General features: G+C 42.3%; 1 protein-coding gene across 1 annotated transcript in view; it reads left to right on the forward strand.

Moving 5' to 3' along the window:
• CNTNAP2 (contactin associated protein 2) overlaps window positions 1-16,782 on the forward strand; it is a 984,443-nt gene that overhangs the window by 888,112 nt on the left and 79,549 nt on the right. Inside the window, 1 exon segment of the mRNA XM_032235887.1 lies at window positions 3,190-3,360. Within this exon segment, the coding sequence (XP_032091778.1) occupies window positions 3,190-3,360 (171 nt within the window).

Genomic DNA, 16,782 nt, shown 5'->3' on the forward strand with positions numbered 1-16,782 from the left:
AAGTAATATTCAGAAGCAGGCCAGATTCTACCTTCCTAATTCACTGGGGTAAAGTGGTGGTTTAGCACAATCAGACTTGAAGGTTTTTGTTATTATAGGCAATCTTAATAAAATGTGACTCTAATATTCCTGGAGAGTGGATCTGGTCTACCTTATGGGGATCACATGGTTATTGTTATTGTATAGCTGTGATAGCGAACCTGTTGTGGCTCGGTAGGAGCCTTTGGAGCTGCTATCAGACTCTCACACAGAAATCTCCTGTGAGTGGTTTCAGGATGCTCACAGGAGAGGATAACAAGCAGCTGTGGCTCGTTAAGGATCTCCTCCTGCGGATAAAAGACTGATGGTGCCACGCCCTAGTTGCAAAAGTCCATTCCGTTCCTGTTCTAGTCAAGGTTCCCTGTTCGTGTTCATGATTCAGAGAAACCAACTTGGAGAAGTGGTTTGCTGAAAGAGTTTGTTTTTGCATTTTCTGTTTAACTTTTTGCCAGAGAATTTATCTGTGTTTGTTTTGGGCTCGCAGCCAGCAAAAGCCAGGACTGATAAAAATATTTCCTTTGAAGTTCTGTTTGGCTGTAGTTTCTGAACGAGCAAAGTGGGGGTCAGAACACGAACCTATGGCAAGCGTGCCATGTTTAGCACACAGAGCCCTCTCTGTGGGCACGCAAACCGTTGCTCCAGCTAAGCTCTACCATGCATGCACACGCACCTCCCGCTGGCCAGCTGGTTTTTGGGTCTCTGCCACGCATGCACAGGGGTGGGGCATACACAGAGGGGGTTATACACACATTGCATTATGGGTGTAACCATGCACTTTTGCCACTCAGTGCCAAAAAGATTAGCCATCACTGCTGTATAGTGTTATTGTTATATGTTAAACATTGTTTTGTAGCAATGCAATAATTTTATTGTGTATATTACTGTGGGAGGGGAAAGGGATATGTCAATTCTTCCTACCCACTTCTGGCTTCAGAAATGCTAGGTAACATGGTTGTCTCTGCCATCATTACATGTGAGCCAATCATAATTGCAATCCTGGTTACTTCCCAATGCTGCCAGCCATCTTTGTTGCTTGCTTGTAGAACTGCCATATCCATGCAACACAGATGGATCTCTCTGCTTGCAACCTGTTAGACGGGTAAATTGACAGGCGAATAGATATGCCTTCTCAAGCACCTGCCTACACTTGTCAAACCTACAGGAAGCAACATTGCACAGAGTGATGGGTCACTGTTTTTTCACAAGCGGGTAATTAATTATTGTTGGAAAGGAAAATAAAGCCCAAGGGAATCCAGCACATTCTTTAATTGTCCTGCATTAAAACAGTAAAGGCAGCACAGTTGCTGTTCTCCTTCATATAGTGGGTTAAGAATCAGCAATGAAGCTAGCACAATTTATGCTAGTGAATAACATAACTTTTGGACAGGCATCTAGTTTTCCTCATACCTATAATTAGTTTGACCTTTGGATACATTTAAAATCATCATTAATGAGAGAGATACATATAGCACATAATTTGAAGCAACATGTAATTAAGAGCCATTTGTTATTTAGGGAAAAGATAAATCAGCTATCATCTTTCCCATAAAAATCCAGCCTAGCTATTTCTGGGCTACAGAACTCAAAGCTGTACTTTCAAAGAAATTAGGCCATAATAGCAGTAATAGCAGTAGACTTATATACCGCTTCATAGGCCTTTCAGGCCTCTCTAAGCGGTTTACAGAGAGTCAGCATATTGCCCCCAACAATCTGGGTCCTCATTTTACCCACCTCGGAAGGATGGAAGGCTGAGTCAACCCTGAGCCGGTGAGATTTGAACCGCTGACCTGCTGATCTAGCAGTAGCCTGCAGTGCTGCATTTAACCACTGCGCCACCTTGGCTCTTATGTAATATGTAATATTGTTAACAATGTTATTTGCTCACTCTTAAATGCATTTTTGTTTAGTCTCGAATATAATTTTTGTTTCATTCCTGGGTATTAAAATATATGAAGTTACTCTTTTTATATAAAAATTCGACTTTCTGGAAGTTGTAATATACACCATCATGGATGGAGAAATGGTATTTCAGTGTGGCCTTACTAGGGTAGCATAAAGCAGTACTATCACTTTACGTGACTTGATACTACCACTCTCTTAATTCAGCCTACAGCATCATTTCCTTCACTTTCTTCTTCTTCCTTACATATTTGAGGGGAGGGATGCATAGCATTTAGGAGGCTTATAGAGTGTTCTTGGGAGCTGGAGAGGGCAAAATTAAGCAAAAAAAGGCCCGGTTTTTGCTCATTCCTGCCCTCCGCAGTCGCCAGGAGCACTCTGCAAGGCTCCTAAAGGCTATTCACGGCCATTTTGGTGAAGTGGGTGGGGTTTCAAGAGGCAGAAAATGCTGTATTCAGTGTATAAGATGCATCCAGATTTTCAGCCTCTTTTTTGAGGGAAAAAAGTGCATCTTATTCTCTGAAAAACATGGTAATAGCTAAAGACTTAATATCTTTCTATATGTATTTCTTCTATGTATTTGATTAGAGCTGGTTTTCAAGTTTGCTCTTTATATTATTATGCCCCTAGTTATATTTCTTATTGTTTTGTTTTTTAATTCAATTTGTAAACTTTTGGAGTTTCTAGAAAATCTGTCTATAAACTCTCTAAACATCAATTATATTGCATTTGTTAGACGTCAATATTTCATAGAACTGTCTTTTTGCTTCTATCTCACTATAGTTTATCTAAAAAATACTTGAACTTGGAATTTTAACTTTAACTTAATTGTAATAGAATTCATAAAATCTCATCACAAAAGGATGCAATGCTGACCTTGAGGAATTCAGTTAATCTCTTCAGATTCTTGTTTCAAGTATGATTTAGCCGAGGAAAGCTTCTATTAACTTGACAGCTAAGTAAAAATCACTCTTGTTTATTAAGTACAAGCAGAATTTTCTAGTATAATGTACATTATAAACAACAATCATGCTCACTGAATTGTAGGCAGTATTAGGCTGCAACTATCTATCAATAAAATAAAATTATTAATATTTTAATTAAAAGTATTATTTTATATAGAAGACAAATAGTATAGCTTGCTTCCCTTTTCAAACTTCAGCTTTCTGACCCTTTATAAAAGGTATTGTTTATTTTGTCTAATTTTAAGTAGCACATAGCTCAAAAGAAAAATATTTTCATATGTTACAGAGAATTATTGGAATGCTGCATCATTTGTTACTCGATCTTCATATCTCCACTTCTCCACCTTTCAAGGAGAGACTAGTGCTGACATTTCATTCTACTTCAAAACATCAGCCCCTGATGGAGTCTTCCTTGAGAATCGGGGGAATTCAGATTTCATCAAACTTGAGTTAAAATGTAAGTATGTCGACAGCATGAATGAGAGTATCAGATGAAAGAAAGATAAGGTTTAAAAATTTTATTATCATGCATACTCTATGAACTCTCCAATGAAGCAAAAAATTAGCCTGGGTGTCCTTTCTTGAACTGGAATGTTTTATACTTAATTTAATGTTCTTAATCCAACCAACTCAGAAGTAGGCCTGCTAACATAGCTATGCTAAATAATAATGACACTTCCCTTTGATTTTAAAAATTTTCCCCCAATGATTTAAGGTGGACATGATTCTCTTCGTTACAATCACACTACACAATAATTAGACTAAAATTTTCACTTAAAATGAGAAAGTCAAGGCTAGATGGAAATTGAAGCACAATTGCACATTCTAATAGTTTAATATATTTATCTCTTGTCCAATTAGGGGCACAAAGTATACTGATTTATCTTGATCTCTTATGCCAACTGATCTCTCTTCTGCCCTGGTAATGAAGCCAATGAGTGCTTAAAGTTACAGCTTTAATGTAAAACATTTACCAATCACTTTCCGGAACATAGCTACGAGCAAAGACAAGGAGGAGGGATTTTGCAACTACCTAAATACAGGAATTTAGTATTGTCAGAATTTGATCTGAAGTAAGAACTTTTGCCCTCTCCTGCTTTATTGAAAAGCCCCAATGTGAAACAAGCATCAAGATTCCCAATAACATGAATGATCCATATATTTTCTCTAATTCGCTCCTTTTCTCTCTCTCATTCACTAGTTCTTTTCTCTTTGCTTGCCTTATCTGAGCAGGGACGTGCAGTTACTAGAGGCAAGGGAGGCGGGGCCTCACCAGTCTCCTCAGGGAAAGGAAAGAATTTTAAATAATTTTAAAAAATAATTAAAGCCAGGGTAGTTGCTACTAGATTTCAAGTCACAGTGGCTTGGTGTCTGCTCTCAGTATTAACTAGGAGGAGGCCAGAGAACTCGGGGCCTCTTTTGCATAAGGAATTTTTCGCCTTTTAAAAGTTAAGAAAGAGTTAAAAAGCAAAAAATTCCATATGCAAAGGAGGCACTGATTCTCCCACCTCCTGATCGGGGAGCAGCGAATCATGCCTTATGAGCATGCTTAAGTTGAGCACGCTTACATTGGGCGGACAAGAGGAGAGTTGAGAGAGTTTCCACACCTGGAAAAGGTATGTGGATCGGACGGAGGGAGGGGGGATTCAAATTTATTGTAATTAAATATGTAATTTTTTTATTGTGGAGTGTATGTGTGTGTGTGTTTCTTTCTTCACAGCAGTCTGGTGGGGTTGGAGGAGGCGGGGGGCAAGGCGGCAGAGCGCGGAGGCGGCAGGGACGTTCTCGCCGCTGTGTCCCAACAGGCCAGGCGTCTCGTGTTTATGTCCACCATAAACACGAGACGCCTGGCCTGTTGGACACAGTGGTGGCGGGGGGAGGAATGGACTAGGTGGGCTGGCTGGCTGGGGAGGGGGGAGCCGGGACACCCGGAAGGCAAGCCAGCACTTCGACATGCCTTTAAGTGCCGGCTTGCCTTCCAGGTGTCCCAGCTCCATCTGAGATGCTTCTCGCCGCCGTCGCACTCCACTGCCTTGCCCCCCCGCCTCCTCCAACAAACAATCCTGCTGCCCCAGCCTGCAGCCAGCCCAGCACCGAGCGGGGAGGAGGAGGAGGAGAGCGGTGAGTCCAGGAAGGGAGCATGTCGGGCGGGGGGTGGGTGGGCTGGCTGCAGGCCGGGGCAGCAGGATTGTTCATTGGAGGAGGCGAGGGGGCAAGGCAGTGGAGTGCGATGGCGGCAAGAAGCAACACCCCGGCCGCTGTGTCCGACAGGCGTCTCGCGTTTATGTCCGCCATAAACACGAGACACCTGTCGGACACAGCGGCGGGGATGTCGCTTCTCACCGCTGCTGCGGTCTTGCCTCACCAATGGCAACCCTCACCGCACATCACTGTATCTGAGTCATCTGACTTGTCTTCTAATGCTCTTTCTCTCTTGTGCATTCATTTGCTCTTTCTCACTTTGTCTTTCATTTTGTAAAGGGAACTATTGACAGACCTCTATGAGTAGACCATTTACTCTCTAAGCCCTGCCCTAGTAGTTTGTGCTCTGTTTCCTTTTTTGACAGAAAACACTCAAAACTGCAATGTTAGCTAAGTTGCAAAAAGAAAACAAATAAGGGACTGTTTCTGTGACTACAGCTTCATCTGCACAGCCTGTAATTAGCTAACATTTTGATCAAATGTTTAACAAATGAGAAGAGAGGGGATAATTTACACAGAGAGCCACCATTTCTCCTAAGATTCAACTTCACAAGCAATTACCAGGACTGAAAAATCTGAATGTGCACACTGCAGGCAAAAGTTGCCAATAAGAGCTAGACATATGGCAGCCTCAGATTTCATCTTTACCACAGTCACTGTCAAGTGCCAAAAGTTAGTCATACAGTAATGCTTGTATCAAGTGAAAATGGAACACAATTGTTCAACATCTGATCAGCTGAGTACAACATTAGGCAGGACATGGGCTGAAACTTATGTCATTAGGACAAGTCCTTAAAGAGCTATCAGCAAGGCATTTTTGAAAAGTAGCTTCTGATTCAGATACTTTCACAGAGGTCAAGGCATACTATTTGACTTGCTGATTGGCTTCCATGGGCATAGTAATATGTCCCTCTACATTTCCTTTTTTATTTTATGGAAGGAGCCCAAAGCAATTGTGCTAATATGTGAACATAATAATTAAATATTTAAAGTGCATAAAATAATATTGTTTTCACAAGACTGAACTTCTCTCTTATATATAAACAGTACATCTATAAAAGATAGTTATGCTACATTAGTCTATGGTTAATAACCCCTTGGCATTTACCATGTTAAATTTTGACCAAATTTAGTTAAATTCTACACATATGATCAGGACCTTCATATATTTAAAAGAATACTGACATTTTATTTCCTGTGTGAAAGAAAAGTATTATAATGTGAAACCAATCTGCTTTGCAGAAGAATTAACGAGGTTCACTCTTATGGAGATCCCATTAATAAAGTACAGTAAAGAGCTGCAACACATTTGGTTCAGAGGTGAGTTGCTGCTGGTTTGGCCCGGTTCATCCGAAGCGGTAGTGGCGGCAGCGGGAGGCTCCACCCACCCATCTGGACACTTCTGTGCATACACAGAAGCATCACGTGCAAGACAGAGAACGGGTAGTAAAACTGGTACAAACCCATTCATCAAACAATACTTCTTTCTACTTGTCACCTAATAAGGATCAGTGAGCAAAGATGAAGAAACATGTCAGACAACATTTTAACAAAATTTGGTATATTTATATTATATTTACTTTTACATATCACATGTCAAGATAGACTTCAATTCTTCAGAATTTAGCAGAAGATCTTGGCTATATTTTAGCATACCAAAAAATAAAGTCTAGGTTTCATTAATTGCAATTTTAGATAAATTTGCTTTCCAAATAATCTTCAATTTTTACTGAAGAAATAATTCTGCTTCTTCCATTGCTGTCTGTAAGTGCCTGTTTTTCATTCCATAATAGTAACTTTCAATTGAGATTCCATACATCTGCAATGTGTGTAACAGCTGTTCTCATCACTCAGAATTCAAACATCAAATTAGGGACAAGAATTGATAGGAGATCTTCCCTCGCTTCAAATTACTAGTACACTAACTTCCTTACTAACTTTTGTTCATTGCACAGTCAGCCATATGTTCAGACTGGATCTGGCATTTTTATGCAGCTGTCAAATCCTCCCTAAGAATTTGGGATAGTCAGATGTTGATGTCTGCTGCAGAATTGGGACCACTTCGTCTTTTCAGCTTCTCTTGTCCAAATATCTTCTCCTGCCCCCCTCTTCCCCCCTGCACAGCCTCAGTTGCTGCTTGGAGGGGGGAAGTTTTCTGGTTTTGCAGGGCTGAGAGGAAAAGGGGAAGGATGAACAGGCCCTCCAAGGTTACCTCCCCCCCTTTGCATTTCAGCAACCAAATTCTCCCCACAAACAAAGGAAACTCCTCACCTGAATACTGCAGGGCAAAGCAAGCTGGCCCCATAACTGGGCAGTGTATGGAGAGGCTGCAGCAGCTCCACTCTGAACGGAGGGAGAGAAAAAAAATGGAATTCTCTGCTGCAGCCTTTAACCTTGAATGCTTGAATGGCAGAGAGAACTTTCCCCCCTCCATTCACAGAGGAGCTGCTGCTCCCTTTATGCCTCCCCTGGCTCCCTCCCTCCCTCCCGGGGGTCAAAGTACCTGAAAGGGACAGGCAAGCTGCCACAGTTCCCCTGAGAAGACTTTTCTCCACCAAGCTGGTGGAGTGCCCACAACCACTCGCCCATCACCAGGGAGACAGCCAGCAGTTGCTCTGAGCAGGCGGGTGCTCCACAAGCTCGGGTGCAGCCAGACTGAAGCACTTTCTGTTCTCAGAAAAGTCTTCTCAGAAGAGCTGTGGCAGCCTGCTCCTCTGTGAATGGTGGGGGGAAAGTTTGGCTTCTCTCTGAGGCTCTTCTTTAGGGTCAGCGAAGGATTGGTTGCGGCAGCCTGGCACTGGCCACCTTTCCCTAAACCCAGACAAAGCTATTCCCACCTCCCCGGTGTCCGAGCTGCAGCAAGTGAAGTGCCACTTCAGCAGCAGTTATCTCCAGCTAGGCTGCAAAGCACAGGGAGCAGTGACCAGCCACCTCTGTCGCTGCTACCCTGCTGGTGCTGGTGATAGTAATAGTAGACATGGATGCATCTTTGCTGTATGTTCCACCTCACCCAGTCTTGTGGGAGGCGAAATGGGAGGTTCCCCCTCTGGCAGAGTGGGTGGAAGGCAAGTGAAGGGTGCAGTGGTGAAGCCAGTTCTCAAGGAAGGCAGCAGAGATGAGGCCTGGGGCTCGCTTCCCTGCCTCCTTCCTCCAAGAGCTCCAAGAGCTGCGGGTGGTAGGGAAAACAGAGCTTCTTTGCCAGCCTCCCAGCTCACAAAACAGAATTTTTTGCCAACTGGAAGGTATGTTTGTGTGTGAGATGGGGGGAGAGTGAGAAAGAAAGAGAAAAAGTAAGAGAGAGAGAGAGAGAAAGAAAGAAAGGGAGAGAGAGAGAGAAAGAAAGATAGAAAGAGAAAGAGAAAGAAAGAAAAAGAGAAAGAAAGTTGGAGAGAGAGACACAAGAAAGAAGGAAGGAAAGAAGTGGAGGAGAAAGAGACAAGAAAGAAAGAAAGAAAGAAAGAAAGAAAGAAAGAAAGAAAGAAAGAAAGAAAGAAAGAAAGAAAAAAGGAAGGAAAGAAAGAGGGAGAGAGAGACACAAGAAAGAAGGAAGGAAGAAAGAAAGGAAGAGAGAGAGAGACAAGAAAGAAAGGAAGAAGGAAGAAAGAAAGAAAGAAAGAAAGAAAGGAAGGAAGGAAAGAAAGAAAGAGGGAGAGAGAGAGAGACAAGAAAGAAGGAAAGAAGGAAGGAAGAAAGAAAGGGAGAGAGACACAAGAAGGAAGGAAGGAAAGAAAGAAAGAGAGAAAGAAAGAAAGAAAGGGGGAGAGAGACAAGAAAGAAAGGAAGAAGGAAGAAAGAAAGGAAGGAAGGAAAGAAAGAAAAGAAAAGAAAAGAAAGAAAGATCACAATTGAGCCCCAAATTCTGGTTGCTAAGCAAGAGCGTTTTTAGATGAGTTTCACCACATTTTACAAGTTGGTCACACCCGCCCAGTCACAAGCCATGCCCACAAAATAGGCCACATCTACAGAATAGGTTCTAAAAAATTTGAAACCCACCACTGGTTTGTTGGTTTGAATTCTGAAGTCCCAGAATACTTTAGCTTCTTCATTTTCTATGAATTTCTCTATTGTATGGTCCCACCAGTTCTTATAAATGAAGGTGGATATATGTGTCCCAGGAAAATGTTGCAGGATCCAATCTCGGTCAGTCACCAGGACAAGACTTTTTGTCTTCTGAGCATATGGCTTCATATACAATGTTGAGCAGCAATTCTATTTCAGATGGTCTTTTCCCATAGAGCTTTAGATCATCCACATAAAGGAGATGGGATAGTTTGGGAGATGTTTTTAATGTTTGATACCCATGGCCTGAGTTATTCAGTATTGTTGACAGAGGAAACAATGCAATGACAAATAGTAGGGGTGAGAGAGAATCTCCTTGAAATATTCCTCTCTTGATATTAACTTCTCCCAGTCTCTCACCATTGACCTGCAATTATGTCTTCCATTGTGTCATCAATCTTTTCACAAACCTTCTGATGTTTCTAATGACTCCTGTTATTTCTAGGCAATTTGTTTTCCAGTAATGTGGCACAGAATCAAATGCCTTTTTGTAGTCACTCCATGCTACATTAAGGTTGGTCTTCCTTCTCTTGCAATTTTCCAAAATTATTTTGTCAGTTAGGAGTTGACCTTTTGTTCCTCTGTTATTGAGGCAGTTTCCTTTCTGCTCAGGGGGAAAGCGATTGTTTCAACCATACCTCATTGTGGGGATGATGATGTTAATTTATTGTTGTTGTTGTTGTTGTTATACAATTGTATCACAGCGGCCAGTTGTTTCGCCGGGTTTGGCATTGGTTACTAGTCGGGTCCTACCCAGGGGCCTAGGATTTTGTCCGTTTGTATACGGAAATCCCACATGATCTTGATCATCTGATTTTCGGTGTCTTTTTCAGGCTGATGTTCCCACCAGTTTGTTGCTGTTTTAATATTATAATTTTTGCACAAATTCCAATGGATCATTTCATTAACAGATAATGAAAAATGCAAGTGAATTACACAAAAAAGATTCTTACTATTGTCAAAAATCAGGATTTAGGATAAAATACCAAGCTTACACTGGGAAAGAGTAATTGAATACTGTATATAAAATTGTGCTGCATGCCACACTGATTTAACATAATAGGGAATATTGATCTAAGACATTCCTGAGTCCTTTTACAATGCTATTGGTAATGGATTTCAGTTATTCAACTCTCTTTTACTTTTTTTTTCTGTCATCTTTGATCTATGATCCCCAATGATAAATTTAAATGCTGAGATTATACCATGAAACATTGTCATGAAATTTGCCTTGATCTCAGTATTATACACTGATTGTATAATATGAATAACAAATAATATTTCTCAGGAAAGGTATGTACAGTTAAAAAAAAAACTGGGAAGAATTTGACAACAAGCAACTTGGCAGAGGAGAAAGACCCTGATCATATTAGAAAAGTTTCTAGTTTTTAAAAAATGAAATAGTTCACCTAATATTGAGATATTTTAGGACTGGCCAGACCATCCTGTGATCTGTATACCACTTAGCATTCCACGTGGCACAGATGATGGTGATGTCTTTAAGATTTCATTGATATCTTATGATATATAGTAGTTAGATAGAGGACAGTGTTTGGGCCTGGGATGCATGCCAGTGATTTTCTATTTGTTTGTATTCTTATGGTTCAAAAGTTTTATTTTCTTTTAAAACAAACATTTCATCATTCCTCAATCAGTAAGACATCGGAGTACAATTTTTTTGTGTGTCAAAATAGTTCTAGTTTACCACCAAATTCTTGTCTAGCCTAATGTATACCCCTCCCTCCCTCCACCCTCCCCCCCCAGCCCCCCTCCTCCTTCCCCCCCGACTTCCCAGAACCCGTACACGGTATGGATTTTTAACAAACACAGTCTAAAATCTATTGAGAAAAAAGAAATTAAGAAATTAATGACATCTCTACATTGATCTTAGCTTCTTCTTGCTGAGCTAACTTTAAACAATTTAAATCATTTCTGATCTTAAGCATAGGCTAACTGGAATTTCTTGGTCCTGTATTTATTTTGTATATAGTCAATCCATTTTTTCCAGTCTCGTTTATATCTCTCATTTGAGTGATCTTTAAGATATGCCGATATTTTAGCCATCTCGGCTAAGTTTGTAACTTTCAATGTCCATTCTTGAATTGTGGGCAAGTCTTCCTTCTTCCAGTATTGCGCCACCAACAGTCTTGCTGCCGTTATTAGGTGCAGAATCAAGTTAGTCTCTACCACTGTAAAGTCAGTACATATGCCTAGTAAGAATAACTGAGGAGTAAACTTTATCCTTCTTTTAAAGATATTTTGCATAATCCACCATATTTTTATCCAGAATGCCTTAACCTTTGGGCAGGTCCACCATATATGAAAATATGTAGCATTGAGAGAACCACACCTCCAACATTTAGGCTGTACATTCGGATACATAGAAGCCAGCTTTTTAGGATCTAAATGCCATCTATAGAACATCTTATAAAAATTTTCTCTCAGGTTTTGAGCTCGTGTAAATTTCACATTTGTTACCCATATTCTTTCCCATGTATCCAACATTATTGGTTATTATTTGTTTGTATTCTTAAGTGAATAACTGCAGCTGATAAGTTAGTAACATAAGTGAATCTGGTTTCCACATTTGACTTTGTCAAAAGGCAATTAAAATGACCCCAGGACACTGAAACCATCATAAATATGAATCTGTTGCCAAGCATCAAAATTTTGATCGCAAGACCATGAGGGTGCTGCAATGGTCACTGAGTGTGAAAATGGTCGCTAAGTCTGAAAAATGGTCATCAGTCACTTTTTTCAATGCCATTGTAACTTTGGTCACTATACCACCTTTCTTGCCACAGTTCTTAAGTGAATAACTGCAGCTGATAAGTTAGTAACATAAGTGAACCTGGTTTCCCAAATTGCTTTTGTCAAAAGGCAATTAAAATGACCCCAGGACACTGAAACCATCATAAATACGAATCTGTTGCCAAACATCAAAATTTTGATCGCATGACCATGAGGATGCTGCAATGGTCGCTAAGTATGAAAATGGTCACTAAGTGTGAAAAATGGTCATCAGTCACTTTTTTCAATGCCATTGTAACTTTGGTCACTATACCACCTTTCTTGCCACAGTTCTTAAGTGAATAACTGCAGCTGGTATTTTGTATTTTGGATAGAATCTTTTTTTAAATAGTCTAAGACAATTTAAAAAAAGAATCCACACAGAATAAATTGAAGTAAAACATTTCAAAGTATTGTGCATAGAATTTTTAAAAATGGTTTCACTTCAATTTATTTTGTATAGAATCTTTTTTTAAATAGTCTAAGAGAATTTAAAAAAAGAATCCACACAGAATAAAACTTTTTAAAAATCCTATGCACAATAAATAAAATATTATTTTAAAATACATTAAAAAATAAAAGAAAAAAACCCAGCTCACTTACCAGCAGGCACAAGTGAATCAATCCAGAATGATATAGATGTTAACACAAAGAACTGAGCAAATTAAAATGGTGAAATTAGTCAGGGAAATATTTTTCAAACAAACTTTGTCACCATTTTTTCCACACGAGCCGACCTCCAACCTCCGTGCCCCTCCCCTCCAGAAAATCCAGGAAGTAACACTCGCAACTTCTCTAGCCAAGCATTTCCTGGAGCTCTATGGTACTTGGTCATTTTTTCTTATAAAATGAGGTAAAAAGGGCGGGAGGTCCGTTTTGTTGCTTTAATGTTTTAATATCTTCAATGAAAGTACTGAGACAGAGAGAGAGGTTAGTTAGACAGAGTGTCTTTTGTCTTGCCCCGGTTAGGATTTCTTAAGCAAATCCACTGGGCTTTCAACATGAAGCCAGAAAATCGGGACTTTTTTAAAACGCCTCGGGACACAGGACAAATTGTTATAAAGCATGACTGTCCCACTGAAATTGGGACGTCTGGTCACCTTATTATAAGCAGCAAATCATTATTTAGTTTACCTAATCCATGTTACTGTCTGTCCCCACCCCAAAAAAAAAGAAACAGGAAAAATGAACACCTTGAAACAGAGAGAGAGAAAGACAGAGACAGAGACAGAGACAGAGAGAGGCGAACAACAGCCCGAGCCCGGGCATGGCAAGAGCTGGCTGGGAGAGGAGGGGTGAGGCATGACCAGGCGAGGCAAATCATTTAACAACCAGTTTTCTGCACTAATGACTGGCTTGGTAGGCATGGCTGGGGATCATGTGACTGGGTGGGAGTGAGTGACATCGAGTTTACCACACCCATCCAGTCATACCAGTTGGCTTTGCAACCTTTGCAGACACCCCACCTCACCCCAGTCCTCCCCAAATAGTGAGATAAAAGAATATTAATAGATCTTTTATTCTGCAGATATTTATATCTGAAGACTGAAGTTCATAATAAAAATGATCATAAAAATGTATTTTATATATTTTATATAATTGTAGACTTTAAAAACATGAAAAAATAATATGTGTCACGTTCTGAGTATGCTCACCATGTTGTGTATTGGCGGGAGACAGACGACAGCTGATTGGCTTGCCATCTTACAGCCCCGAGTATAAAAGGGAGTTGTCAGATGGGAAGCCATGCTGTGCCTGTCTCAGAGCCGGTTTCCACTGTTATCTTGTTACTGTTAAGGAATAAACTTGTTAGCCTTTATTCCTGTCTCTGCCTCAGTTACTTCGGCAATCACCCACCGTACTCAGTACAGTACACTGGCGACAAGGATGGGATTGCCAGACTGAGGTATCGAAGTTAGCTGGTCACTAAGAGCTCAAGTCACTAGCTGGAGTCACTAATTGAAATCGAGCTCTGTCATTCGCAACGAGACATCGCGACCAGCTCCTGACAGGAATGGCCATCCTAACGTTCATGCCTTTCAGCCAAGACTCTGAGACTTGGGAATCATACATAACATGATTTGAATGCTTCCTGGTCACGCACAACTTCACAGACTTGACGGATGAAAGAAAATGCACAATTTTTTTGTCAGTTTGTAGCTCAGACATCTTCCATACAGCAAGGGCTCTCACGGCTCCAGACCCCATCAAGTTGGTTCCATGGGAGCTGTTAATGGCAAAGCTCAAGAGCCATCTAAAATAGCCCACTGCCACACGTTTCACCACAGGAACCAAGCCAAGGGCGAGTCCATAAACAATTACTTGGCCGCCCTAAGAGCAGCAGCACTCCATTGTGAGTTTATGGACTTGGACGATGCCTTACTTGACCGGCTGGTCTGTGGCGTCAGAGACTTGAGGCTACAGCAGCATCTCTTAGCGAAGGCTGACTTGTCCTTCCAGTCCACGCTAGATGAAACCCGCACAGCGGAGCTAGCAGCGACCTCCCTGGTGGGTAACAAGCAAAATCACCCGTCGGCCACTGCTGACCAAATTGAAACCTCCAGCATGGCTTCAGTTCACCAAGGGGAGGTGAGCAAAGACTCAGAGCCTGAGGAGGAGGGTGATATCAATCGCCTTAACAAGGCGAACAAAAAGAGCTATTCAAGCGGTAAATCTCCATGTATGCATTGCGGAGGCAACCACGAAAAAGCTGAATGCAGATTTAGGCAAGCCCTCTGCCAGCGTTGCAGCCAAAAAGGGCACATTGCCAGAGTGTGTCATGCCTCCCAGCCGATGAATGCCCCGGGGGGTCCAGGCCACCAGAACCCGGGGTCCCCAATGGGCGCCTGCCAAACCGCCAAAACCTAGAAATTATTATCATGCAATCCTTCGCAATGCGCCAAGCTCCAAATCGGTCAACTGGCAAACTTGCCACAGTATCAAAAAGAAGATCCAACTGACGGTTTACATTGAAGGAACTCTGTGCCAAATGGAGCTTGACACCAGCTCTGCCACATTTATTGTGTCCTGGAGCACCATAAAAAGACTGATACCAAAAATTGCAAAGCGCCGCCTTCAAAGGTGGAATCTGACTCTCAGGGACTATCAGGGAAACCTGATTCTTATAATTGGTACCAGAAAATTCAACGTCCAATTTAAGGGCTTTGAAGGGAGGCTGCCGCTCATCATTGTGGAAGGAGCGTTGCCTAGCCTCCTTGGACTTGATTGGTTTGACTCCCTTGGCCTTCAAGTCAGTGGCATATACAGCGTACAACAATCTGAACTGGACATTTTAGTCAAAGAATTCCCTGCTGTGTTTGACGGCCAGCTGGGCACTTACAAAGGCACTCTGGTCTCCTTCAACATCAACCCTACTGTGCCGCCCATCTGTATGAAGCCTCGGCATGTGCCATTTGCCCTCAAGACAAAGGTGGATGCTGAGCTAGACAAGCTCATTGAGCAAGGGATCCTTGAGTCAGTGGACCATGCGAAGTGGGAGACCCCCATCATAGCGCCCATCAAGCCTGATGGCAGCATCAGAATCTGTGCTGACTACCGTTGCTACATAAACTACGCGCTGCCATTCAAAGCCTACCCAGTGCCTGTGGTCCATCATCTGCTACACACCTTGGGCGAAGACTCCATTTTCACAAAGCTGGACCTCACACAGGCATACCAGCAACTGCTAGTCTACGATGAAGCAGCAGAAGCCCAACCCATCATTACTCACCGTGGCTCTTTCAAATGCCGCCGTTTGCAGTTTGGGGTAAGCACTGCCCCAGGCTTGTTCCAGAGTTTAATAGAGCAGCTACTCCATGGACTCAAGGGCATCGTCCCTTACTTCAACAATGTTTCCGTGCCCAGCCGTCCTGAACTCATGGCCAGACGTCGCACAGTTCTACACCGATTCCAGCAAATGGGGCTAAAAGTCAAGCATGAGAAATGCCAAGTCGCTGTACCCCAGGTTGAATTCCTGGGGTATCTCGTGGATGCCATGGGCCTCCATCCAACTGCAATCAAAACCAAGGCAATGGTAGAGGCACCAACTCCATCCACGAAAGCCAAACTCCAAGCCTTCCTTGGATTACTCAACTTCTATGCACTGTTCCTGCCCCACAAGGCTTCAGTGGCTGAACCACTTCACCGCCTACTAGACCAGAAAGCTCTGTGGGTCTGGGGCCGCAGGGAAGCCGCTGCTTTCAAGGCGGTTAAGCAATTGCTGGTGTCAAATGCTATTCTATTGCAATACAATGAACATTTGCCCCTGCTTCTAGCCCATGACACTTCCCAGTATGGGGTCGGCGCTGTCCTCTGCCACCAACTGCCAAATGGCAATGAGGTGCCCGTAGCAATTTTTTCAAGGACTCTGTCTCCAGCCGGAAGAAATTAGTGTAAATTGATAAAGAAGCTCTGGACATTGTGGCCGGGGTTAAACATTTCCATCACTATGTCTACGGGCACCAGTTCCAGATTGTCACCAATCACAAACTGCTTCTCGGGCTGCTCGCTGGGGACAAGCAAGCGCCGCAGGTGCTCTCCCCTCGCTTGACCCGCTGGACAGTGTTCCTCACCGCGTACGACTATGTCCTCCTGCACCGCCCAGGTAAGCAGATCACCCATGCAGACACACTCAGCAGATGCCCCCTTCCAGATGTGGTAGAAGACTCGGAGTCTGCTACATCTGTTCTCTCAGGTGATGACCTTAACCTGCCGATCACCCCTGCCGATATTGCCCGGCAATCCATAAAGGACAAGGTAATCTCCCGGGTCTTAGATTGGGTGAAATGAGGGTGGCAATGGGATAACGTAGGGCCAGAATTCCTTCCTT

This window comes from Thamnophis elegans, chromosome Z (genome assembly GCF_009769535.1).
Source record: "Thamnophis elegans isolate rThaEle1 chromosome Z, rThaEle1.pri, whole genome shotgun sequence".
NCBI classification, from domain to species: Eukaryota; Metazoa; Chordata; class Lepidosauria; order Squamata; family Colubridae; genus Thamnophis; species Thamnophis elegans.